The sequence below is a fragment of the Rhamphochromis longiceps genome, linkage group LG7, assembly GCF_057381845.1.
Source record: "Rhamphochromis longiceps isolate RC_006_pf linkage group LG7, R_longiceps_female_GT1.1, whole genome shotgun sequence".
NCBI classification, from domain to species: Eukaryota; Metazoa; Chordata; class Actinopteri; order Cichliformes; family Cichlidae; genus Rhamphochromis; species Rhamphochromis longiceps.
Window position 1 is genome coordinate 54,696,897 of NC_140563.1, and position 27,876 is coordinate 54,724,772.

The 27,876-nt window shown below is 40.3% G+C and overlaps 2 protein-coding genes across 3 annotated transcripts; one reads left to right on the forward strand and one right to left on the reverse strand.

Moving 5' to 3' along the window:
- The first annotated feature begins 421 nt into the window (after positions 1-421).
- On the forward strand, positions 422-16,414 carry LOC146666371 (rhotekin-like). The gene is made up of 12 exons (XM_085411349.1): positions 422-439; positions 2,156-2,355; positions 2,556-2,602; positions 2,678-2,731; positions 2,883-3,000; positions 3,125-3,367; positions 3,468-3,562; positions 3,671-3,777; positions 3,868-4,002; positions 4,811-4,973; positions 9,736-9,834; positions 16,323-16,414. The coding sequence occupies exons 1-12, from the start codon at positions 422-424 to the stop codon at positions 16,412-16,414; spliced, it is 1,371 nt and encodes a 456-aa protein (XP_085267475.1).
- Positions 16,415-21,191: 4,777 nt separating this feature from the next.
- On the reverse strand, positions 21,192-25,651 carry arid6 (AT-rich interaction domain 6). 2 transcript variants are annotated; one of them, XM_085411350.1, is made up of 6 exons: positions 25,437-25,651; positions 24,836-24,992; positions 24,116-24,168; positions 23,789-23,886; positions 23,536-23,701; positions 21,192-23,058 (listed from the first exon to the last, which is right to left on the reverse strand). In XM_085411350.1, the coding sequence occupies exons 1-6, from the start codon at positions 25,446-25,448 to the stop codon at positions 21,781-21,783; spliced, it is 1,764 nt and encodes a 587-aa protein (XP_085267476.1). In that variant the 5' UTR covers positions 25,449-25,651; the 3' UTR covers positions 21,192-21,780. The 2 variants fall into 2 exon arrangements, with proteins under 2 accessions (XP_085267476.1, XP_085267477.1); XM_085411351.1 differs by having other exon boundaries at positions 21,194-23,055.
- Between the last annotated feature and the right edge of the window lie 2,225 nt (positions 25,652-27,876).

Here is a 27,876-nt window from a genome sequence, read left to right on the forward strand (position 1 = left end):
TCATGATAATCTATAACAGGTTGGCAAATATGTCATGTAGTTTTGGATACTGGATGCATATTTACAATGTTCCCTTGTTTATTGTTGTTCCCCAACGGTATCATTGTTCTGAACAAAAATAGTTCTCTTATATTTTATGGTTTGCCCATGTTTGAATTGCTCTATATTTAGGTGTTTGTGGTACTTATGCTGGAGCTGATGGCTAAAAGACTAAAACGTTTGAGACTTTAATCCCTCATGCTGCAACCTCTTGTAGGGAGGCTTAAGACTGTTTTGATCTCTCTGTTGAGCAACTGACTGCTCCGTCTGCAGGTCCACTCTTAACGCCGTTTCACTCAGCTATGAGATTATCAGTTCGCTCAGTGTACTTCCTGACTCAGCGGTGGTGGAACAGTCCTCTTACGTCCTGCACACAAGGAAGATGAATAATAATACGCAGGTTAGTAAAACCATATTATTTTTATATTGACTGACTTTTAGATTAATGTAAATAGTGATTTGATACATTACTTTTGATGATATCTAAAAATCTAGGTGTAAAATGTAACCTTAATTGTTAACTTCATAGATCTATAAATATCTGAACAAGGAATGATGTCCATGCATAACAGACAGCCTATCAAAAAAACCAAAACAATTTTAAATGGTATTTTTAGCACCTTGTTGCAAAAACTCATCAGAATGCCAAAACTATTTAGCTAGCATGGTGTGAAGTGTGACCTCAAAGAAATTGAGGAAACTGGACCAGCTGAGCATAAAAGAAGATGTTGCAGGCCTAAAAACTATCTACAGCAGAAAACAGCATTCATTAAGAAAGGGGGAATAAAATAAAGCAAAGACTTGACACAGGACCTGAGACATGCAGGTGGCCCTTCAGATGATCCATCTACTGCTCACTGAAACTTAATCAGAAATAAAGAGTAAGAATCACCAATTCTTAAGGAAGAGAATACAGGAAGAAAAGCCGTAGCTATGCCAAACAATGCAAAAACTGGCCTGTGACATTGACATTTTTAGTTAGTTTAGTTTACAAAAACAAATAATGATATGCTGTCAGTCATGGATTGGCCTCCTCTGAACCCAGACTTCAAGATCCTTGAAGCAGTGTGGGATCATCTTGATACAGAACAAAAAGCAGCCCACATCCAAAGAAAAGCTTTGATTGTTCTTCAAGAAGCCCGGAGAGCTATTCCTGAAGACAAAGACGTTACAAGAACGCTTGTCTAAGAGAACCGAGGCTGTGATCAAGGATAAAAGTGGTCATACCGAATACTGGCTTTCAAGCTCAATAAAATAACACAAACTATGATTTTGCCTTTATAATATATTTCAATTAATGTTTGCAAGTTTCAATTAATTGCTTAACCTATTTCCCATTTTCCATGCACACATTTGCCACTGTACTATATGTGAAAGAAAAATTAAATTACTAAAACATATTTCTAGATCTGGGAGAAAAACAACTCTAAAACTAGAGTTTGTTTAATTATTTGAGCTCTGTTCATAGTGAATTACACATACCAACAAGGCTTAGACTCAGAAAACATGACTGAATTATGCAACAGTCCTCTGATCATTAAAGCTGTACTTCACCTCAAATGATGACTTGTTAATCACTTCAGAGGAGTGTGAATAAGAGTTCTTTGTCAAACAGGTCTGATAGTTAACAGCAGTAAGTACATAATGATTGGAAATTTACTATTGATAGTCATGCTTCCTGATGTGTGTCTACTCACGTGCACTTTAGATCTTTATGTTGTAATGCCCACATTGTGGAGTAATAAACCAGTACTCTCAAACAGAGAAAAGCTCATTAGGAAATGTGCTTCTAAGTGGATGGTGCATAAAGAATTCCTTGAAGGAATTCAATCTGCTGCACATGCACTTTGTGCTTGAAACACACTACTATATTTATACTTCTCAAAAACATCCTTGTTAACACAAACCTTTAACAACAACCTTGGCACTGCTTATATATCCAAGGATTAAAGTGATGCACCAACATCTTCTGAGCTCTTATGTAACAGCTGGTAATTAAAGTCAATAGCACAAAATCTTCGACAATGTACATAAGATCATAGTTCTAAAATGATGTAAGATGTAGCCCTTTGAATTCTGATATCATTGTCTTTTCTTTTACACAAATCTGTGGCAGGATACTGCAGTGCTTCAGCACATTGAGAGGGAGGTACGCATGCGTGAAGGAGCTTGCAAGCTACTGGCAGCATGTTCCCAAAGAGAGCAGGCCCTGGAGGCCTCCAAGAGCCTCCTAACCTGCAATACCCGCATTCTGGCCTTGCTCAGCCAACTACAGAGGATGAGGAAAGTACAAATCCTACAAAGTGTGGGATGCAGGTCAGATAATTGAACTATATACTGAGGATGATGTAAATATACACTTGTATCATAGAATAGAAACAAATCATGTTTCTGCAAAAATCCATGCCTCTAGCTAGCAATTAGAGTTCAGCTAAGCTGACTGTTTAAATGGACCCCAACCCCAAACCTAACCTTATTCTGTGTGGTTGATTGACATACTACGTGATTTACTGCAGGCCATCTGACGATCTGGTGCCATGTACAGGAAAAGTAGCACTTTCAGGTGTGTTTTAAAAGATTTCTAAAAGTACTTCAACTAGCCTTTTACATTTCTAACACCATGATGTGCACTCTCTAGACCTGCGAATCCCCCTCATGTGGAAAGACTCAGAGTACTTCAAAAACAAAGGAGGTAAGTCAAAATGAAAAAGAGCATGTGATAGCATCTGGTGCATTTTTTGGTTTACACTATGTGCACTAAATCCCTATGTACTGGCTAAACACACAAAATATTCTTCATTCCCAATATATAACAAGTGTTTACCTAAAGTTCTTACTTTCAGAACTACATCGCTGTGCCGTATTCTGCCTGATCCAGTGTGGCACAGAGATCCATGACACTGACCTGGTGATGGTAGACAGGACACTAACTGACATCTGTTTTGAAGACACTATAATATTGTGAGTCAAGTGTTTTTTATTTCAGTTTGAAAGCTAAGTTTCTGCTTTCTCATCCTCCTTAAAAACACATTCGCAAGCTTTTGTTGAAAAAAAAAAAGTAAATGCATTTTCTCTGTGTGAGCAGCAACGAGGTAAGTCCAGGGTTTCAGCTTCGCGTTGAGCTGTACAGCAGTTGCGTGGTCGATGAATTCTCCCCTGGGGCCATAGGATCCTGGAGAGTGAGCCGTCTGGGGGGCTCTTTGGGATGCTCCTCTGGGAAAAAGATCCGTGCTGCATTCGAGTCTGCAGCTGTTTGCGGATCCATTTCCAGTGGAGATGTAAGATCCGGAAGCGTGCCACCAACATTATCACCTGACCTGTTGGCACTGTGAGTATGACACTATAAGGAAACATTTTATGGTGTCGCTTGGAAAAAAAAAGCAACAACAAAAAAAAGAATGATTGTGCAAAGTTCTTTCTTTCTCAAGGGGACCTAAGTACAACCTTTTGGCTCACACAACCCTGAGAATTGAGCATGTCCGGGAAGGTTTCAAAACGCACGATTTATCACTTTCAGCGACAGGTGAGTCTCCTGTCCTGTCATTTCCTCTCCTCTCTCCTCCTTAAAATCTAAATATACATAAATAATGAATCTTTTTAAAATTCCTAATCCTTTTAAATGTTTTGCCAGAGGATAATCCATTCTGGTTGCCTTTGTACGGAAGTATGTGTTGTTGCTTAGTTGCTCAGCCTCTGTGCATGATTCAGCCAGTGATAAGTGGCCAAATCAAAATCAAGGTGACAGAATTTTTTTTTTTAATTGTTCAATATTGTTATTCATTTATCATTATTATTCACATTATGACTTTTCTCACTGCTCTTGCTCAGCTCAGCTCAGAAGAGGACTGTAATTATTCTGAAACTGTCTATGGTGTCCTCAAGAGGCAAGCCCTTCTCTGTTATCAAAGTCAAGAAGGCCTGGAGTCTGAGGACAATCCCTTGCTTGAGATTCCAATCACAAAGGTTGGTTCTAAACAAGCAAAGTCTGATGAATAAAGGCAGTGATTCATTTAGCATTTTGCCAGTGTTGATTATAATTACACACCAAGGCCACTAGAGTGCACTGACGAATTATTTAGTGGAGAGGAAAAGTGTTGTAAGGGTGAGGAGACTGAAATATTTTGCACAGTTCAAAACAGCTTTTTTAAAATTATATAGATAGCTCTAATTAAAATCAGTCATGTATGTTCAAAGCTAGAGATAAAAAAAAAGATAGCATCTCCTTGAATCCCCTCTTATTTCTACCCTTTTAAAACCAAAAATAATTTTCTGTTTCGGCAGGGAACAACACTGAGATTACGAGCTCTTTTTAAAAAGATGTTGGTGTATCAGAATCACCACTGTTGCAAGGATAGACTCACCACAAGACAGACTAGGTTCAACTGAAGAAAATCTGAACTGCAAACACTTGAGTATAGATTTTCTCTTTACGTGTGAGATTTTCAGGGAGCCTTGTTTTTGAGAAGCTCAATTTTAACATGTGATACAATTAAATGGTGACTTTGTGTTGTGGGTATGCTCAGAGCAGCATACCCACAACACGAAGCTTGGCAGCTTTTGCAGGTGAGCATCATGGAAACATACCATGGAATTTCTCTCTATTAGCTAACAATGACCATTCAGCCTTTTTAATGCAGTATGGAATGCAGTGATGAGCAGTTTATTGCCTGTGATGAAGCCATTTAGGTAATACAAAAGGTATTTCAGTAGATCAGCTGTAGCGTTGAGGCTACCTGCAGTGTCTCAGCTTATTCTTTGTTTTTCCTCCCAGGATACCGTTGTCTGTATGTCTGACAGAGATCCTGCCAATTGCCAGAAAATATACATCAATACACAACGTCAAGGGGAGGACATAACTTATGTGCTTACCACATACACACTTGAAGACACACAGCACTGGAGGAAGGCCCTCTGTCAGCACATCTATAGCATGAGTGAGGCCTGAATGAACTCTTTGTTTCTTTTGCTTGTTTTTTTGTTTTTTTAAGTTCTTTGGGCTTTACAAGCACGGACAGTCAAATCCCTGGCATGACCTACCAGCAGAACTTCTTACACAATCTTTACACAGAGTGACGCTGGATTTGCAAGGGAGACGTTACAGGGATGTTTGGTCTGTCCTGTTTTTACTTCAACGAAATTATGAGTACGTTTATACAAGAACAGGGTGTGCACCAAACTAAACCAACAAGTGTGAACACTCTTTGAACAAAGAAAGTTCACACTTCTGCCAAGCTTGCATAATCCCCCAAAATACGATATCAAACTTGCAGGATGATTGTAATGAAATGTTTTGGAGGTGTGCATGCACCAAAAAGCACATGTGCAGCACAGTTCACAAGCCCATAGACATCTGAAACTGATCACACGATTTGTTGTTCTGTTGCAACTTTGGATTTTTTATGATGCTTTTTTGAAACATAAGGAGTTTAAAAACAAAAAAGACAGCATTTATATCTTCATTAAACAAAGAAGGTGCAACCGGTAGGTGAAATAACCTCATATCACAATCTGTTTATTAGTATTCACGTGTATCTCGGCTGTAAGAACTTCTGGTTTCAATTGGATGTACGGAAAAAGTGACGATATGATTTCATTAACTTTTATCGTCTTTGGGCGGAGCCACGGTAGTTGTTTTCCCCACTTTTTTTTTCAGTCTGCATACATAAGATAGTTGATAGTTGCTTGCAGTATCGTGTTGAGGCCTGATTACTGAGAATGTTGTAGGTTTTCATGCCTAGTGCTAAGTTATAGCAGGGCTTTGCCAAAACGTAAAAGTATTATTCTAAGATGCACAATCTTGTTTTTGATAAGGTTCCAGGAGCACAAAAAGAAAATCAAATCAGAAAGTAGCAGCGTGGAAATCAAGTAACTCATAATTAGCTTCATTCTAACTTCATTCTTATTTTTGGGCGATGCTTTTTAGCTTTTATTTTGATAGGACAATGGTGAGAAGGCAGGAAAGCTGGGAGAAAGACTAAATGGCTGCTTCAAGGCAAAGCCAGGCCTCTGCATTTAAGCTGGTGGTTAACTAACACATTACAAGGTTTGCTGTATCAGTGGGTGCAGATTCATACAGTAAATATGCAACACATACAGTATGCCACCTCCTCATATTTCTTTGCATGACTGACAAAGAAAATACAGATTAACATAGTTGCAGTCACACCTGTGTTTTAATACAATAGAGCTAGACAAACAAAGTGAAATTGAATCAAACTCAGTCTCCATTCTTATGAATGGGTAAAGGCTACATATCAGGTTTACAGTCAGGTCAATAAATATTGGGACATCGACACAATTCTAACATTTTGGGCTCTATACACCACCACAATGGATTTCAAATGAAACGAACAAGATGTGCTTTAACTGCGGATTGTCAGCTTTTATTTGAGGGTATTTACATCCAAATAAGGTGTAGGAATTACAACAGTTTGCATATGTGCCTCCCACTTGTTAAGGGACCAACAGTAATGGGACAATTGGCTTCTCAGCTGTTCCTTGGCCAGGTGTGTGTTATTCCCTCATTATCCCAATTACAATGAGCAGATAAAAGGTCCAGAGTTCATTTCAAGTGAGCTATTTGCTTTTGGAATCTGTTGCTGTCAACTGTCAAGATGAGATCCAAAGAGCTGTCACTATTAGTGAAGCAAGCCATGATTATGCTGAAAAAACAAAACAAACCCATCAGAAAGATAGCATAAACATTAGGAATGGCCAAAACAACTGTTTGGAACATTCTCAAAAAGAAGGAACGCACTGGTGAGCTCAGCAACACCAAAAGACCAGGAAACAACTGCAGTGGATGACCGAAGAATCCTTTCCCTGGTGAAGAAAACACCCTTCACAACAGTTGGCCAGATCAAGAGCATTCTCCAGGAGGTAGGTGCATGTGTGTCAACGTCAACGTCAACAATCAAGAGAAGACTCCACCATTGTGAATACGGAGGGTTCACCACACGATGTAAACCTTTGGTGAGCCCCAAAAACAGGAAGGCTAGATTAGAGTTTGCCAAACGACATCTAAAAAAGTCTTCGCAGTTCTGGAACAACATCCTATGGACAGATGAGACCAAGATCAACTTGTACCAGAGTGATGGGAAGACAAGAGTATGGAGAACGAAAGGAACTGCTCACGATCCTAAGCATACCACCTCATCAGTGAAGCATGGTGGTGTAAGTGTCATGGCATGGGCGTGTATGGCTGCCAGTAGAACTGGTTCTTTTGTATTTATAGATGATGTGACTGTTGACAAAAGCAGCACGATGAATTCTGAAGTGTTTCAGGCAATAAAATCTGCTCATATTCAGCCAAATGCTTCAGAACTCATTGTACGGCGCTTCACAGTGCAGATGGACAATGACTTAAAGCATACTGCAAAAGCAACCAACGTTTTTGAAGAAAAAGAAGTGGACTGTTTTGTAATGGCCAAGTCAATTGCCTGACCTGAATCCGATTGAGCATCCATTTCACTTGCTGAAGACAAAACTGAAGGGAAAATGCCTCAAGAACAAGCAGGAACAGAAGACGGTTGCAGTAGAGACCTGGCAGAGATCACCAGGGATGAAACGCAGTGTCTGGTGATGCCTATGTGTTCCAGACTTCAGGCTTTAATTGACTGCAAAGGATTTGCAACCAAGTATTAAAAAGTGAAAGTTTGATTTATGGTTCATATTTTGTCCCATTACTTTTGGTCCCTTAACAAGTGGGAGGCACATATGCAAACTGTTGTAATTCCTACACCTTATTTGGATGTAAATACCCTCAAATAAAAGCTGACAGTCTGCAGTTAAAGCACATCTTGTTCGTTTCATTTGAAATCCATTGTGGTGGTGTATAGAGCCAAAAATGTTAGAATTGTGTCGATGTCCCAATATTTATTGACCCGACTGTACATAGCATTATTCTATATAACATGCTGATACCTGCTACCTACCTGCATTTATTAATGCTGTTCATAGAATCAGATATATTTGCGTGACATTTTTTGTACTTTGTGTTATGGAGAAAAAATCTCTCTTATGTTGAACTGAAATCTGATAAGGTGTTTCAGTTTGTTTCTTATCTGGAAAAAAAGGGAAAAAATGCAATAACATATTTATCTATACATGGGGACGAGTGTAAGGGTTATCTACTGCATCAACATATCGTTCCACCTGTATCCACAATGCTGCAAGTGACATTATAGAAAGTCAAGAGACCAGCTGACGTGTATTTGTAATATTGTACATCGTGAGATGTTTAACGCTTTACGCTGGTATTTCCCAAACGGGTGCCCACGGTGAATCGGGATAGATTTTACACCAAATGCCCTTCTTGACATAACCCTCTGATTTATCTTGTCTCTCTTCCTGGTGTCAAACTGAAAGGGTTTTGTTCACGTGCAAAGTGAGTGCGCTATCTGAGTTTATAGACACCGTTTGGTATGTGACTCTTCACACATCAGTAGACAGAGGAAGCATCAAACAGTTCACATACTTTGTTGTATTATTTCATTTTAGACTGCCATCAGTGTACACTCAATAACCTATATTTAAACTTAAAAGACAACTAAATTCTTCTGCATATAATTAGAAGCCAAAACAGAGATGCAACATTGAACTCCACACGCGATCAGGTGATTTTCCATGAGATGTGTCTAGGGCTTAATTGGATTAAATGACGAGGCCTGGAGTCACCCAGGTTCTTTCTAGAGGTGTCCATGTGGCCTTGTTCACAGATTAACCAAGCAGGGAGGGTCATCAGCACATTTATTTGACTAATCCCACATACACAGGGAGAGTCCTGTCTGTCTTTCTTTGGAAAGGTCATGCATGTAGAAATCATGATCATTAAAAAAGGTGTGTTTCTAAATAAAAACACATTCTGCATACCTCAGGGCTATTACTGTTAATCTTCATTGTAATCTTCTTTTAATAAGGCAACTGCAGAACATGTTGCTGCAATGATATTGTGAGTAGGAGAATGTGACATTACGTCACTTGTTGATGTGAACAAGGGAGTTCTTGTTTGTCAGTGATCTGTCAGTGTGGATTTATTTATAAATTTTATCGAGTTTTGAAAGAAAGTATTCAGAGAACCATCATGTGGGCTGCAACGTGCAAAAAAAAGATGCAATGACAGAGCACCTTGTACATCTAATATGTAATTGTGATTAAATTACATATTATTATGTTAAACAATCATGAACATAATAAATAATGTTAAATAGGGAAAATAAGCATAAGCTTATTTAATTCGAATTGCACACAGACAGTGTGCACACAAGCCAAATCTGAGTGCAACACCGTCATGAAAAAAAGGCCTCTTTGTCTAGATAAGCTTGATTGATGATGCCTTGCAGTTTTAAGAGTTTTTGTTTTTTTAGTGGCTTCAGTCTGCGCTGCCTCTTGTCCAGCAGGTAAATCAAGACCGTGTCATCAGATGAGAATGTCTTTCAATGCTCAAGAATACTGAAATTACTGTACAATGTAAATCTGGTTTAATATTGGTCAATACTGAAATATTGCTTTTTAGCCAATGCAAACAATTATACTACTGATATGCTTTTAAACACCCATTCAGGGCAATAACAAACATGCTTGCCAGCTAATTTCAAAATAATTTGACAAGATAATTGCTGATGTCAATTTTGGATTGAATTCTTTTCTATTCATCTGCTACATAATTGTATAATATTTGTATTATTATTTTTGCAGGCCATTGGAAACAGTGCTGTGACAACCTCATGAAGATACAAATGCCGAGCTCCAGGAAATCAGTAATGACGAAGCAGGGATCTCTATACCATGAAATAGGTAGAGTAACATGCGCAATGACTGAGTGATGCCAGCTTATGCCACAGCCCCAGAGATGGTGTTCAACTAAAATCTTAAACTATCTTACCAGTCATTTGGTTTGCCTGACTTGGCCAAGGACAGTCTCATTCTCAAGTGTTTCACTTCCTGGTTAAACAACAACAACAAAAAAGTAACTGATTTTAATTTCTACATCTGACAGCTTTAATTTTTTATCATTGGATGTTTATTTTAAATTGACTTTAAAACAACCCGAAGAGGAGACATGGGCGCATCCTCCCGCAGGCCCACCACCCGCAGGAGGCGCCATAGGGGTCGGGTGCATTGTGTGCCGGGTGGCGGCCAGGAGCGGAGGCCCTGGCGGACTGACCCCCGGCTGCCAAGACTGGCAATAGGGACATCGAATGTCACCTCTCTGGTGGGGAAGGAGCCTGAGTTAGTGCGTGAGGTTGAGAGGTACCGGCTAGATATAGTCGGGCTCACCTCTACGCATGGCTTGGGCTCTGGAATCAGTCTCCTGGAGAGGGGCTGGACTCTGTTTCAGTCTGGAGTTGCCCCTGGTGAGAGGCGGCGGGCTGGGGTGGGTATTCTAATATCCCCTCGGCTTGCTGCCGGTACGTTGGGGTTTTTCTCGGTGGATGAGAGGGTTTGTTCCCTGCGCCTTAGGGTCGGGGAACGGGTCCCGACAGTCATCTGCGCTTATGCGCTGAGTGGCAGTTCGGAGTACCCAGCCTTCTTAGAGTCCCTGGGGGGGGGGGGGGGGGGGGGGGGGGGGGGGTGCTGGAAGGTGCTCCACCTGGAGACTCTGTTGTCCTGCTGGGAGACTTCAATGCTCACGTGGGTAACGACAGCGAGACCTGGAGGGGCGTGATTGGGAGGAACGGCCTCCCTGATCTGAACCTGAGCGGTGCTTTGTTATTGGACTTCTGTGCTAATCACAGTTTGGCCATAACGAACACCCTGTTCGAACATAAGCGTGTCCATAAGTGCACGTGGCACCAGGACGCTCTAGGCCGTAGGTCGATGAACGATTTTGTAATCGTATCACCAGACCTGCGACCATATGTTCTGGACACTTGGGTAAAGAGAGGGGTTGAGCTGTCAACTGATCACCACCTGGTGGTGAGTTGGATCAGGTGGCGGGGGAGGACGCTGGACAGACCTGGTGCACCTAAACACGTAGTGAGGGTGTGCTGGGAACGTCTAGCAGACGCCCCAGTCCGCGACAACTTCGGCAGAGCTTCAACAGCATTCCGAGGGAGACTGGGGACATTGAGTCCGAATGGACCATGTTCAGCATCTCCATTGCCGAAGTTGCTGCATTGAGCTGCGGCCGCAAGGTGGTTGGTGCCTGCCGTGGTGGTAATCCCCGAACCAAATGGTGGACACCAGAGGTGAAGGGAGCCACCAGGATGAAGAAGGAGCCCTATCGGGCTTGGTTAGCCTGTGGGACTCCGGAGGCAGCCGACAGGTATCGACAGGCCAAGCGGAATGCGGCTCGGGCAGTGGCTGAAGCAAAAACTCGGGTGTGGGAGGAGTTCGGAGAGGCCATGGAAAAAGACTTTCGGACTGCCTCGAAGAGATTCTGGCAAACCGTCAGGCGTCTCAGGAGGGGAAAGCGGTGCTCTACCTGCACTGTGTATAGTGCTGGCGGAGCGCTGCTGACGTCGACTGAGAAAATTGTCAGGCGGTGGAAGGAATACTTCGAGGACCTCCTTAATCCCACTGACACGTCTTCTGAGGAGGAAGCAGAGTCTGGGGATGAGGGGAATGACCTGCCAATTTCTGGGGGTGAGGTCACTGAGGCAGTTAAACAACTCCTTGGTGGCAGAGCCCCTGGTGTTGATGAGGTCCGCCTGAGTTCCTGAAGGCTCTGGACGTTGTAGGGCTGTCCTGGTTGACATGCCTCTGCAATGTTGCGTGGAGATCAAGGGCAGTACCTGTGGACTGGCAGACCGGGGTGGTGGTCCCCATCTTTAAGAAGGGGGACCGGAGGGTGTGTTCCAACTACAGGGGGATCACACTCTTCAGCCTCCCTGGGAAAGTCTATGCCAGGGTTCTGGAAAGGAGAGTTCGTCCGCTAGACGAACCTCGGATACAGGAGGAACAATGCGGTTTTCGTCCTGGTCGCGGAACACTGGACCAGCTCTTTATCCTCTCGAGGATACTTGAGGGTGCATGGGAGTTTGCCTAACCAGTCTACATGTGTTTTGTGGACTTGGAGAAGGCATTCGACCGTGTCCCTCGGGTTGTCCTGTGGGAGGTGTTGCGGGAGTATGGGGTGTCTGGCCCATTGCTACGGGCCATTCGATCGCTATACAACCATTGCAAGAGCTTGGTTCGCATTGCCAGCAATACAGCAATAGGTCGGACTCGTTCCCGGTGGGTGATGGTCTCCGCCAGGGCTGCCCTTTGTCTCCAGTTCTGTTCATAATTTTTATGGACAGGATTTCTAGGCGCAGCCAAGTGGCGGAGGGCTTTCGCTTTGGTGGCCTCAGAATCTCATCTCTGATTTTTGCGGATGATGTGGTTCTGTTGGCTTCATCGGGTGAGGGCCTCCAGCTCGGACTGGAACGGTTCGCAGCCGAGTGTGAAGCAGCGGGAATGAGGATCAGCACCTCCAAATCTGAGGCCATGGTTCTCAGCCGGAAAAGGGTGGAGTGCCCACTCCGGGTCGGGGATGAGTTCCTGCCCCAAGTGGAGGAGTTCAAGTATCTCGGGGTCTTGTTCGCGAGTGATGGGAGAAGGGAGCCGGAGATCGACAGACGGATTGGGGCTGCAGCTGCAGTAATGCGGACGCTGCACCGGTCCGTTGTGGTGAAGAGGGAGCTGAGTGTAAAAGCGAAGCTCTCAACTTACCGGTCGATCTACGTCCCTACCCTCACCTATGGCCACGAGCTGTGGGTAGTGACCGAAAGAACGAGATCGCAGATACAAGCGGCAGAAATGAGCTTCCTCCAAAGGGTGGCTGGCCTCTCCCTTAGAGATAGGGTGAGAAGTTCGGCCATCCGGGAGGGGCTCAGAGTAGAGCCGCTGCTGCTCCACATCGAAAGGAGCCAGCTGAGGTGGTTCGGGAATCTGACAAGGATGCCCCCTGGGCGCCTCCTGGGTGAGGTGTTCCAGGCATGTCCCACCGGGAGGAGGCCCTGGGGCAGACCCAGGACACGTTGGAGAGATTATATCTCTTGACTGGCCTGGGAACGCCTGGGTGTTCCCCCGGATAAGCTGGAGGAGGTGGCTGGGGAGAGGGAGGTCTGGGCCTCTTTGCTTAGGCTGCTGCCCCCGCAACCCAGCCTCGGATAAAGCGGATGAAGATGGATGGATGGATGGATGGATGGACTTTAAAACAGACTTTTTCACTTTGACTTAATATCAAAAACAGATTGAAGCTACATTTACTGAATCTGTTTGACCACATGGCATAAGAGGAATTTAGCAGTAGCCTGATCTGGTATTACCTGGTTGCACATCCTCAGATGCTGAACTCCATAAGCATTTAGACTTATATTTCTACACCCTGATGTATGAATTAAGTATGCACTGTTCCTTACCAGTGTTTGGTTTGTTGCCAACTTACAGGTGAAATATTTGTCTCTAATATCGCTAGCGTTGATATTTTTGTTGCGACTGGCTAGAGTTGAGGATCCACTCCAATCTGATCTATTTCTGACTTTGGTTCGCTACTATTTGTGAAGAGCATATTCAGAGGGTTGTTTGAGGTTAAAAAACAATGATGTTGCATAAGAGTGATGCAAAACAAATAAGCTTAGTAGCTCAGCCCAAGCCAAATGCCACTGGCATATAACACCTACACTATATTGTCAAAAGTATTCACTTGTCTGTCGTTACACGCATATGAATATGATTCTTAATCCATAGGGTTTATTATAATATCAGTCCACCCTTTTCCAGCTATAACCTTTCTTTGTGCACTGGTGCGCAGTCATGTTGGAACAAGAAGGAGCCATCCCCAAACTGCTCCCATAAAGTTGGGAGCATGAAGTTTTCCAAATGTCTTGGTATGGTGAAGCATTAAAAGTTCCTTTCTCTAACTGATGTAATGGTGGCAAAGAGAGAAAGTGACGTAAGATTTGCGCATGCGTGGTACCCTATTGGTACCACGCAATCTATGGAGTCCCTTGTGGGGCTCCATAGATTTGTGGTAATTTTAAAAAGTTTACATTTCTTAGGCTTTCTTGTCTGAAGTCATTTAAAAAACCAGCGGCCAACAGCGCTGTACACAACAGTAGACTGGTGGGTAATAAGCAGTGTTGGGCAAGTTACTTTGAAAAAGTAATTTATTATAGTTACTAGTTACTTCTTCAAAAAAAGTAACTGAGTTAGTAACTGAGTTACTAGATTCTAAAAGTAATTAATTACTAGAAAAGTAACTATTGCGTTACTTAAAAAAAAAGTTTAACCCTCTGGGGTCCAGGGTATAATTGTCCATTTTTGATTACTTTTGATTTTCCCGCTACATTTCACCTTTAAGTGCGCCCCAGGGCAGCTGTGGCTACAATGTAGCTTGCCATCATCAGTGTGTGAATGGGTGAATGACTGAATATAGTGTAAAGCGCTTTGGGGTCCTCCGGGTACCCCTGCCCCCAGAGGGGCAAACCGTACCCGGATCCAGGAGATGCAACCCTTCTCTCTGGGGTGGAGGAAAGCAGACCACCTCCTTATCTGCAGTAGCAGGGAGGCCCCGCCCACTCATATGTAGTGTTGCTGCGTGTTGTTGTAAAGTGCATTTAAAACAAAGGGAGGGCATGGTGCTTCTTGCCAGAGAGCAGCACGGCTCTTCCCGAAAACCCTGACACACACAACAAAACTATTGACTATACTACACACTAACTACACAAGATTTGCACTAAACGTTGCAAATCTCTCACTTCTCAAAACACCGCTGTCACTCCTAAAACTTCCCCTCTTCTTAAACAACTAAATGCTGTGAGCTGTCGGCTTTCAGACCCGACGGCGTGTGTCCGCGTCCATTTCACTTGAAGGCACATAGGGTGAGAAAGCTGACATCTCACTGATTCTGATGCGTCGGTGGGTCCGCGCTTTGTGTCTACCTCTTTTTGCAGAATCCATTTACCTGTTCTGTTTTGCTGTTTTAGCTGTTTGATGGTGTTTGAAATAGTTTTCTGAGCTTTAACCTGAGATTCTTCTGTTTATGGCAAAATACATGTATATTTAAAAATCGATGCAGGATTTTAATGAATCAATATCGCTTTATTAAAGCTAAAATCAATTTTAATCAATAAATAGATTATTGAAACCCACTCCTAGTAGCAATGTCTCTGTGAATGGTACTCATGGCCATTGATCAATGGTCTTTGATCAATGGACTTCGATCAGTAGTTGTTAATCAATGGTCATAAGAATTTGCATCAAGGAACTGACCTCCCAGCACATTGTTCATTCGGTGGTGCTAGTTTCAGTCATTGTGCAATGTACTCTTTATAAGGTTGGTCACTTGGATGAGTGACAATACGTTTCTCCCACTGAAAACACTTTCTCCAGATGAACTAATCAACCTTTTGGGATTTACAAAATGATCATACTATATTGAATAAGACTGTGACTATAAAAGGTGTTAATGGATTTAAATCAAGTAAGAAGAGAATCATTTACACATAGAAATCTATTCATTCATCTCTTTTTTGCAACCAGAGAAGTCGCCCTGTGCTGGTAATTAGAAAGCATGCACGTTTAAGAGACTTTGACTTCATTTTACAGACTGTGAGATTACTTCTATCTTTTATATACAGACACATAATTAGGTGGATCACATGGCTGCCTAAAATAGAAGAAGTGTGATCGATTTAAAAGGGTATAAGGACCGATGAGACTACGCAACCTGTGTAAACCCAGTGATTTTTTTAAGTGATTTACAGATCATGTCGAATTACCAGGGAAACACTATTTTCCTCAATCAGAAGGGAGATGTGCTGTAGAGTACGCACTAGGGAACAGTTTTTTTTGTCTGTCTCTCCATAACAGGAATTCAGACAGTCTTCATCTGTAAAAAGCTGGAGAAACACCTTGACAAACGAGTTTGAGTAAATAGCAGGATGTAAAAGACAAATAATACTACGGAACAATGACACAAAAGAACAAACCAGATACTGTTGACGTGAATAGCTGCATTATCTCAGACACCTGCTGACAAACATGTCAGTCAGACCAAATGACAACATGTCATAAATGAAGCACCTTAAATACGGGTGTGTTTAAATAACAAAATATTCTCTTCGAAACTACGTCCCTATCACTAAAACAAGTCACACAGAAAGAAAATGTCTCTAAAAGGAAAAAGAAAATGCTGTTCAGTCTTTTAATTCCTTCTAGTTGACTACTTATCAGTTTGAAACATCTCCAGTAAGAAATTGAGTTAAGATAATCAGCCAAGAGTTTTACAACTGAAAAATTTCAAATGATTGTTTCCTTTGTTCCTTCTATTTTTTTTCTTTCTTCAATATTTTCAGCGACACCCTCCTCGCCCAGAAAGCAAACTGAGGTTCCAGATTTATCTACTGATATCAGCTCTTTGCTCTCTACATACTACAAGGAAAGGTAGGTTTTCTACACCTCTGCGCGTGCAGTCTTTTTAAAGCCTGCCAAATACACCTGTATGTATTTGCCAGCAGGATTTGCTTTCTCTTCAGTCATATTAAATAGTAAATCCACTCCTAATGCTCACCACCACACGCATAATCACTTGTTGTATTATGACATTCCAGCACAGCTTACCTCGTAACTACAAGCAATGAAACATTACACTTTGCAATTAATATTTGTTATGACCGTGGTAAGTTTTCCGTAGGCAAGGCCCAGGACTTAGGTATATTTTGTGGGGCAGATGTGGCTACAATATAGCTAACAATATACCTAACTGTAAGTGGAAACTTACAGTCACAAGTTGCACATTAAACCTATTTGAGTGTCAAGTTTATTCTCTGTCATATAAAAAGCATGCACAAAGTTGTGTATAGCAGGCCACAATTGTGTCTTTCTCTGTCATCTTTCTAAAGGACATTGTTCCAGCTGTACTGCGCTTTGGTTAAATGCAATGCACGAGAAGAAAGTTTCCAAACAAGTCTTTGTCTCACTTTACTGTCATTAACGTAAACATTTAACATGCTAACTGAGGCCTGTAGAGCCTGAGATGTAGCTCTTGTGTTCTGAGCATTGCACAGTCTGACCTTGCGGTGAATTTGCTGGGATGTCTGCTCCTGGGAAGATTGGCAACTGTCTTGGATTTCTTGAACTCTTCGAGTTGGGAATAATATATTACTGTAAGAATAATTAAAATGAAAGGTGTGATTTTCATACTGTACTGAAGCTTACAGCAAACATGCACATAGACAAAGCGTGCAAAAATTCAGTGGCATACAGGTCACAATTGGGTCTTTCGTGCGCTCGTCGACGTCAGCAGGGACAGGAATTAACACAGAAATGCAGGTCAGGCTTAAGCAAGATGAATACCTCTTAAAGTTATACAAGCATTGTCTTTTGTAATCTGGACTGTTTTTCAAACACTAGCTGATAATTTAACTTCTTAGCAAACAAAACTTACAAGTTCAAGTGTGCACATAATAGACCTTGTCAAAAGGAACATACTGTGTTCAGGAATGTGGTGATTTGTGTACAGAGCTAAGGCCAGAGATCAGTCAAAAGATGTCTCAGAGAACAGGTTTTACAGTTTGATAGTTGATATATGCGAGGTAACAACCGGAGAAGACAACTAGACAGGCTTTCACAGTGCTGGCTTTGTTTAGTTTTCAGATACTTTGTGTTTGTGGTTCAACCGTGTTTCTTTTAACAGAATTCCATAGTGAGTCAGACTGTTACACTGCATGCATAGCTGTGGGATAGAGAATATAAAACTACCTGACAGATTTCCAACTTTGCATTAAGAGAAAGATGCTTGGCAGAGAGGTTATGAAATAAACTCACATCTCAAAAAATAATACAATTTTGGACTCGAGGCCTTTAAATGGCCAAAGACAAATTCTGCAATTCTGAAATATTCTGCACCTAATGAGGTTGCATAACAATTTAATCAGTTAGGTAATAGACGTATAAGGTAGATGTATCTTTTTTAAATAACAAAACACAAAAAAGAATGGTATTTTCTATATATTAATTTATTCTTCTTTGTTCTTTCAAAGATACTTTATACAAAGTATAAACATGTGCAAAGTGCAGGCATTTTTTATTTGCACCACTGAAACCCATTTTAATATACTTGAGCAGAATTATTATTTCTTTAACTTATTTTGTGGCGTATCGTAAATATGTAACATTCATGTCATTGTTTAAAAGAATTAATTTGGATTTTTGTAATACATATTAAATGAGAAACATTTGAACATAAGTTTATTTTTGTTTTCCCAAAAAATAGATATTCAGGAACACTGCACATGCCCTCAAATTGCTACGTTTTTAAGTGGTTATAACCTGTTACTGCAATGTACATAAAAATTAAAAAATTTTCAACTATACTCAAAAAGTACCCCATGGCAACATGTTCTTTTTAATATGAAAAGTTATTGTCATTTTTCATCAAAATGTACAACTTTAGAGACCTGTACTGCATTACGATCACAATAATACAAATATACAACTTTAGTGATTTGTGTGCAAATTTGTGCATTGCGTTGAAAATACACAACAAGTTAACCTAAAAGAACTCGGTGGATGTAGTAGAAATTTTAATGGCTTGTTAACCGGACCCCACGCTGCACCCCTTTAAAGTTTGATCAGTTTGATCAGAATTCGTTCAAATCTTTTTGAGCTGTCGTTCTTACAAACAGAATGACATGCACACAAACTATACCAAAAATGTAACAGACAAACACACACACACACAAAAAAACCAAAAAAAACCCCACTTGGACTTACTTGGAAAACAAGACAAACTGACATCCTTGTGACAGTAATCTAGCAAATAACCTGCGCTTATTCTTGTAAGTGAAGCAACCATATCCTCATACCAGCAGATCATCTGATAAGAAACTTGCAGTTGGAGTTGTGGTTTCAAGACCCATTTGTTGAAATCACTTCAGCTGCCAAGAGGGTGTGATGCTTTGGTACATAATGGAAATATTAATGGGTGAGGGAGAGGGAGGATGATTTTTCATGTCAATTTATCATCCAGACACCTATATTACCCAACAGAGATAAGGTGCATTAGATGGCAACTGTTTTGTTTTCTTTGATTGATTCTTTTTTTTGTGTTGTCCCATTTTTTACAGTTATTGATCACCCTGCCAAGTACACTGGGAAAGAGCGAAACACACTTCTCAGCAGCCCAATTCTGGTTACCTTGCCCGGTCAAGGAGTTGGAGAAGGACATGATAATTGGTGGTCTTTCATGATTTGGAAGGTCACCAGAATTACTCAACTGTGCTTACTTTTTCATGCTACTCCTGAATGAATCCAAACTGTTTATCCAACAACAATAGCTAGCAATTTTTGGAGTCAAGGTGATATAATGAGATTCCACTCTAATTTTGATTCCATTTACCTTGGCCCCTTATCTTTAGTTACTGTGATAAACATGAAAATATCCATTTATTAGGCACCCACTGGGATAAAATCATGTCTCACTAATTTGAGTATCATGTGCAGCAACATGTGCATTTATATTTTCACCTGGTTTTATTGTTACACAGGAAGACATGCGTTAAATTTTAGTTGTACTAATGTGGATTAACAATAGCATTCTGCTATTATAGAAAATAGCAGAAGTAGTCTGGCATATTTCTACTGAGTCATAAGGCAAATACTCTAGGAGGAAAATCTTTTTACTGTAAATCAAGAGCACACCTTGCATTGTCTACAGATATTTTTCACTGATGTTATGCTTGTTTTGGCCACACCTCTTGGAAGTATATAAAACTCTACACTTCCTGTCAACATCCTGTGGAACGAGAAAAAGGTAATTAGTATTCGTGGAGAAAGCAGGTAGGAATCAGAGAAGGGTTTCTCAGAAGTTTGTCACTGGGTGTGCCTTAATGCTAAAGAGGACGTGTGAGAATGCAATAAGCGATTAGCGCTAATCTAATCTGTTATCTGGAGATGCCAAGGATGCACAGAATCCTTCGAGGCCTCACGTCATGATCAGGAATTGCTAAAATCTTATCTTATGTTAAGTATTGTGTTTTAGTATTTTGTTTTCGTCTTGCTTTGTGAAAAAAGAAACTTGAAAATTCATGGATGACAAAAACAATTACATATTGTTAAAAAATATAATTTTGATTACAGAGCTTGAGCATACTGGTAGATAACAATTAGAGATAAGACATTATTTTGGTAATGTTTATTTATGGCAATTGTGACATGAACCTTACACTGGATGGTGGTCTAATAAATTTGTTGAGCTCTGTATGTTATCATAAAGAACTTTTAAACAATTTGTAAATGTAAAGCTAAAAATACACTGTGTGCTTTATTTGAATTAATACAAATTTCCTTATAAATTATGAATCTGAAAGTGAACTTTTGAGATAACTTAGTTTGTTCTTGATGCCAGTGCACACGTTTGAGGATGTGAAGCACAGTGCGTTCCACTCTTTAAATAGAATATGTGTAACACGGAAGCACTAAATTACATTTGGCTCGAGGGTTTCCTGGGCTAGTACTCCTGTCAACAGCTTTTACATAAGAAAAAAGCTATTTTTGATCAACCTGTCCAGGGTGTACTCTGCCTCTTGGCCTATGACAGCTGGGCTAGTCTCTGACCCTGGGTAATTGGAAGAAAATGGATAAATGGATAGACAACACGCGAGTATTATATGATTATTTTAACCCATACAAAGGCCCGGGTTAAGCAATACTGTGCTGTGTAGTGACAGTCAAATTCCTGTCTGAACATGTCACATGTCTCTCAGGCACCGTTGGGTTTTTTCTTTTTTCAAGCATTTTGAAATGTCAAAAATGCATTTAGGGGAAATAAAAAGAAAAAAACAAAACAAACCCAGGAAACATTAGGATCAACTTTGATCTACTCAGTATTGTTCCCACTGTTAAGCACTGTTCAAAAAAAATAATAAAATAAAATAAAATTTAATCATAATAGATTTCGCAGCACTTTTGTGATGTTAATTAGCAATTTGCACGTAATAAATTAACATCTAAGTTTACTGCAGTGGGAGTGTCGCTTCTTTCTCAATGTGGTTGTCAAACCTTAAAATTCCACGCTTTCAATCAAAGAGTAGTAATTACATAAATAAAAATTAAAAGAGATACTGAGCTGCCTATGTATCATTCAGGCATGACAAATAAAAACAATGCTCACTAAAGGACAACTGACGTATCTTCTTTTCACTAAAGTGAAAACACGTCTTTTATTCTACTGCAACTGTGAAAATGTTAAATAAAAGGAACAAGTAAATGTCACATTTGGATAGTGAAGTTCAGATATAGCATCATGCTTTAAAAACAAGTGAAAAAAGAGGATTAAGAGAAATGATTCACAAAATGAAAGGATAAAATAGTGTTCACTACATGTAAATGTGTAGAGCGTTGCAGTTATAGCTTACACATCTTTCAAAAATAAAACTGTCTCCAAATGGGAAAGGTTTACAAAAAGAATTTATTGTTTCAACAGATTAATTTCACAATATAACTGGTGTAAAACAAAGCCTCTATTAACAAATAGAAAAAATAATCTACTTCATGTGCTTTAAACAAGATTGCACAACAATGAGACTGAAGTGTTAAATGCAATCAACATTTCAGTGCAGAACACAAAAATAGCGCAGATTATCTTTAAATCAAGCAGATTTGAATGGTTGCTTGTATTCCTTTTTTGTGTTCAGCTGATACAAATTGATTGGAAATTAACCTGAAGTATATTCAAAATATAGAGCTATAATATGAGCATGAGCCAGCTTTAACATGGTGTTGGTGTGTTTGTGGTATTGTCTTAACTGGTCTCTACAATGAGTTTGAGATGATTTTTTTCAGCTTCATGACTTCTTCAGTGGTGAGCTGAAAGAGAGGAGCAGAGCTGGAATTGACCATGAGCATAGCTGAAGGCTCCGTCTCCGCCTGCTGCTTCCCTCCCTGGACACCTGCGTAGAATTTATAAGAAAAGTCTTGGTGAGTCCTGGGGGGACTAGGGTCGCTCTCCACTTCAATGGATGACTGGGTCTCTCTCTTATGGGCACCCCAGAAATTGGGTGACTTGGAGTTGTATGACTTATTAATATCCTGCTGATCTTCTGACAAGACATCCTGGTTTACTGCATTTTTCAAAATGGCACCTGAAGGCAAAGGCTTGTAACTCATGAATGTTAGATCGTCAGCAGAACTCTGGCGTTGGGGATTTGTGTGAAATGTCAGTTTGGTAGGGAAAGTGTTTGCGTTAGGCCAATTCCTTTCTGCAGGGTGTCCTTCCTGAGTAGGCTGAGGAACCTTACTTTCATGCATCATTGCTGAGGACTTGCACATCTTGAGCAATTTATGAAACACTGACAGGGGTAACTCAATTTCCATTTTGCCATCCTTCTCTTGAGGGAGACTGGACAGTATTTGGCTAAGATTGAGCCCCATCACTTCTGGAATCACTTTTGTCTCTTCTTTTGGCGTGACTGCAAGGTCTGTGTTTGGAGAACAGGGTTTTTGTGCCACTGCAGCAGCCTCTGTTCCCAGTGGCAGAGCAGAGTCATATATGGGTCTGCTTGAGGGTGCCGTAATATCGACATCAATAACTTGTTCCTCCTGTGCTTTCATGGTATAAGGAGAGGGTGCAACTCCATCACTTGACTCCCCATCTTGTGTCTCAGAGCCTTCATTTGTCAGAGCCCCAGTATGATGATGGGCATATAGTGTGGATGGTTTGTTCAAAAACTTTGGGTTCTTGCTGGCTGAAGGTGGAGCAAATGATGAAACAGGGTTGTTGCTGATGTCCCGGCCTGATGATTTAACGCTGAGGTTCAGGGGCTCAGCCAGTCCGGATGAGGTCTTGTACCGCTCAGCCAGGTAACGCAAGTGCTCTAATGGTTCCTTCACCCTCTCTGTTGAGTTTACACAAGGTTGACTGTAAGGGAATTGGGGCTTGGGAGCAGGTGGGTGTTGTGTGGCCAATATTGAGGGGGGCATAGGGATGTAGGGAGGCAGAACTGTGGGGCTTGACTGATAGTAGGGAGGGTAGTGGACAGACAGAGGGAAGAGATTTCCGTGTTGGTCTGTCTGGAGGTTATGAGGGTTCTGCTGGAGAAAAACACAACAGTTCATCAGGTGTTTGAAGAGAAGTTATGGAGCTACATAAGAAAGTAATTCCACTCTCATTCCTGCTTGATAAAAATTACACAGTGTTGCTGTTAGCCTGATAGTTGTTCATTATTTTCTTTATGCCTTCACTTTAACAAGGCTTTGGCACCTGTTACATATTTTCAGTACAATCCATGAGGTTCTTAACTTCCTATGTAACCCATTCTTCAAAAAAACAAAACAAAACCCCCATAAATTTCCTTCAATGTAATGATTTATTTATTGTGTTTTAAAGATAAAATATTTAACTAACAATGAAAGGTTTTCTAAATAGCAACAAGAGTAAATTGTTCAATATGGAATACTTTTTCATTTAATATAATAAATAATATTTCTATAATTTTAATCAATGCAAAGCAATAAATCAATTTTGTTATAATTTTTTGTGTGTGTATGTCAGTAAAAACCAATACCAACCTGATACACTGGTATGGATACCAGCCTGCGTTTCGCTGGTCTCTGGACACCGTCGTCTTCTTCTTTACTGTAGCCGGCAACAAAGTGGAATGGCTTTAGCTGATGATGAGGCATCATGGACCTGATGGAAATGCCTTTCACGTGGCATTCATAGGGCAGCAGCAGCCTACACAAATAAAAAAAAAGGATCAGATAAAGACAATATAACACCCATTCACAGCCAGATGGACGGACAGGCATAATTTGAACTTACTTCTCGTAGTGTCTGCGGGTGCAGGTGGCTGCGCTTGTACTTCGAGGGTTTCCACCAAGTGTATTGTAAACCTGTTTCCACAATTGCTGAGCAGTCACCTAGAGTAATACAAAAGTGTGACTGTGAGTTTTGACATCTTAGCAATATTATTTTTACTGCAAGCTTAATTGAAAATACCTTTAATATAATACTACTATACTATAATACTAACTTACTATTACAATGACAATATTACTATTATTATTATTATTATTATTAATGATAATAATAATAGCCATCATGATCATCAAAATTATTCTCATAATAACGAGATTATTCGATTATTACCTGGTGGTAGCCGCCCAAGTCATTGACAGTTTTGAACATCACAAATAAATCAACTGAAAAAAGGAGAGACATACATGTTAAAATAAAATTGACACAGTTGCAAATTTAGGAATATTAATTTCACTAGAAACCCTTTAAAAAAAAATTACTTTCACAAAACATTTAATAACTGAGAACTAAATATCACAGTTTCTCGGAGCTGAAGCTAATAGCAGTGGTTTGCTTTAGCACTTGTTTTAAAACAGAATGAAGAAACTGTAGCAAGAAGAACATGTTCTTCATGGCATCTTCATAGCATTTAAAGAAAAGGCATTTATGATGGATGAATTTTAAAGAAACTGGATTCGATAATTGTAATAATTCATCTTTGTTCAATGACCTGATGAATAATTTAACAAATATTTATATCTTGATTACTAGCTCAAAATTTAACCCAAAGTTACATCTACAAACATTAGGAAAGAGAAGCAAATTGCAAATCAAGCATAGTTTTACAGATGTTTCCTTTACTCTTGTCGCTACTACTGATTTATTGGTAGGTTCTCTATCAAAACATGTTGTACAGACACATTTCCTTTTTGAAATATTAAAAATATTTCTAATGAGAATATAACATACTTTCTAAAGTGTTTATACATTATTTTTTCTCACATTAAACAACAGTGAATTAACACATTCTTGAGCTGTGAATCCAAATGTGCTGTAATAGATAATATTTACTTTGTTTGAAGCCCAGATGTGGGATCCTTTCTATTGGTGTTTCTCTCTTCTTCATAAAAAGGTAGAGATTTTTGAGAAAGTGTTCCTCTGTGATCTCCTCCACCAGTTCTTTGGTTTGCTCCTCTTTGAATTCATTGTGTGCCATGTTCACTTGTTCCTGGAAATGCAGTTAACAGGAGAAAATATTTTATGCTGTGAACTTTTTATATTTGTGTGTTATTTATGTGAAATATGATAAACACCTCTATGTGAGGTTCCTGAGTGACAATGCCGAATCATCAGGACTAATGATCCCCAAATACATTCCAATTTCTGATTATATATCAGAGGTTAATTATGTTTGCACTTAACTCAGTAAAATAAAACTCGTCCCCTCAGATTTGCTATTTTTGTCCCATTAATATGCGATCTAAAGGGTTGCCAGTGCTCTCCTACTATATCGTCGCATTGCTTGTTTTCTCTGACAAATACACAACGGCTCTACCACAAAGGTGACTAGAGACTGAAAAATACTAAATGATGAATACTTTTTAAAACGATTTTTTAAATGCAGTTATAGGGTGACTATTTGTAGGATTCTATCAGAAATATTGTTACTCACCTGTGTTTCCATTAAGAGAACAAGGATAGGTAAGATTATTTCATTGGCCAAATACACCAGAGAAAAAGCTGTCTGCTACTACTCGATTATAGTGGTTTGTACTCTCTCCAGATGATTTGAAACAAACAAAGATCGCTGCTGCTAGTCTGTTGTTGTGTCAGTCATGAACTTATCTCCAGTGCCTGTGTGACAATGTGAGAAACTAGGAGTGAGGGTGTTTACTCCAACGTCTTTGTGCTGAGATTTCTATCGTCAAACCAGTTCAACTTGCTCTTCAGCATGCGCCCGAAAACCGTGTACTCCTGTCAAATGCCTCACATATTGGTAGAATAATGAGGAAACCAGTGGAAATTATTGGAAATTATAAAAAGGTCCCTGAACAATAACACACTGCTCAAAAAAATGTAAAGAAACTAAATTAATAATTTAAAGTAAAAAACCAAAAAAAAAAAAGGATGCAGCAGGCTAGTCTGTTTTGCAAAAATATCACTGCAGCAACTCAAAATAGTACTCAGTAGTTTTTCTAGCCCCCACGTGCCTTGTATGCATGTTTGATAGTGTTTGTGCATGCTCCTAATGAGACGATGATGGTGTCCCATGGGATCTCCTCCCAGGTCTGTCCAGGACATCACTGAGGTCCTGGACAATCTGAGGTGCAACATCAGATGGACCGAAACATAGTGTCCCAGATGTGTTGGATATAGGCCAGATGAGTGTGGGGGCTCATTAGTGGTGTAAATTTAAAGCACCCACTGCCCCAACGAAAAGACTGACAATGGCTTCAAGGATTTCAACTTGAAATCAGCTCTGTGCGTTATGCCCATAATGGAGACATAATCTCCAAATAAAAAATGCTTACAAAGCCAAACAATCTCTAGACAATCACAGATCACACCACCAACCCGGTCATCCTGAACAATGTTACAGACAGCATAACGTTCTCCATGACTTCACCAGACCCTTTCAGGTCTGTCACATGTGCTCAGGGAGAACCTGCACTCATCTGTGAAAAGCACAGGGCACTAGTGATGTGCGATACACTGATTTCCTTTCCGATCCGATACCAAGTAAAATTCAGGGTGGTATCGGCGATACTGATCCGATACCGATACTCTGTACAAAAACTTAATGTTTCATTATATTACATAATACAATATATAATTGTATTATGTAATTGTAATAATAACATAACCATATTGCTTCATAATGATTAGAGGACATCAGACAACTTGTTTTTATTGCTTAATAATGCAGAATAATCATATAGAAATAAAAAAAAAACCTGAAGTTGTGAGCTATTTGAACATGTTGCCTGCCTGCAGCACTATGAACTCCGCGAGAGACGTCTGTCTCGCCCTAGCAGCACCTGCCCTTCTCATCCTCTTCAGTTCGCCTCAACATAAGCTCATCATATTCTGTGATATGATTTACTCCGAGGTGTTTGACGAGGTCAGTGGTGTTGCCACAACACCTCACTGTCTTGCCACATATATCACAAACTGCGTCTTGGCTGTTTGTGGAGGCAAAACATGACTTTGTTTGCGCTCAGCCATTGTTGTAAGTGTGCACGCCAGGGGCTGTGACACATTTATACAGCTGTATTTCGCATATGACTATGAAAGGCGTAAGAGGAAGTAGTTCCTTCCAAATTAGACGATCCGAATGATATAGTTTCTTTCCACTGCGTTCATTTTAATGGAAAAACTACAAATTTACTCCAGAGTACTAAAATATCGATATTATAATATGAGAATCGATTCTAGAACATAAATTGCTGGTATCGGAAGAATCGAACCGCACACCACTACAGGGCACCAGTGGTGAACCTGCCAATTCTGGTATTCTGTGGTAAATGCCAGTTAGACTTCATGGTGCCCAGCAGTGAGCACAGTGCCCGGCAGAAGAAATGGGCTCCCAGGCCACCCTCATGAAGACTGTTTTTGATTGTTTTGTCAGAGAGATTCACCCCACCGTTCTGCTCATCAGATATTTTTTTTTTTTGCTCTGACAGAGCTCATCCTGTTCCCTCTTGCACAAAGGAGCAGATGGGTTAAGTACCCTCTACAGTCCTTGTCCAGCTCTCTTACAAACCCTGTAATACAACATATTGATGTGGCATCTTGGAGGAGTTGGACTACCTCTGCAACCTCTGTAGGGTCCAGGCATCGCTTCATGCTACACTGTTAAAAAAAATATCTTAAAAAAAACAGTAATATTCCGGGAGCTGGGTCGCCAAAATACTACTGTAAAATCACAGAAAATAACTTTCTCATAAAAATACGGTTATTTCCAGTAATGACAATACAGTTTGTTGCGCTAATTTTACATGGGATTCTGCCTTTTCCAAGTGCTTTTAGGCATTAAATTAGGAACATTTTAACGTGACCAAACAATAAAAATAACCTAAAAACAATGTCAATGAATGTGGCAATATGAATCA

Excerpts from the sequence above, each read along its gene's own strand:
- LOC146666371 (XM_085411349.1), top strand. Across the intron at positions 2,603-2,677 it reads AGGAAAAGTAGCACTTTCAG|ACCTGCGAATCCCCCTCATG; the intron begins GTGTGTTTTAAA and ends TGCACTCTCTAG. Across the intron at positions 3,778-3,867 it reads GTGGCCAAATCAAAATCAAG|CTCAGCTCAGAAGAGGACTG; the intron begins GTGACAGAATTT and ends GCTCTTGCTCAG.
- arid6 (XM_085411350.1), bottom strand. Across the intron at positions 23,887-24,115 it reads ACTTGGGCGGCTACCACCAG|GTGACTGCTCAGCAATTGTG; the intron begins GTAATAATCGAA and ends GTATTACTCTAG. Across the intron at positions 23,059-23,535 it reads TATCCATACCAGTGTATCAG|CAGAACCCTCATAACCTCCA; the intron begins GTTGGTATTGGT and ends GTTTTTCTCCAG.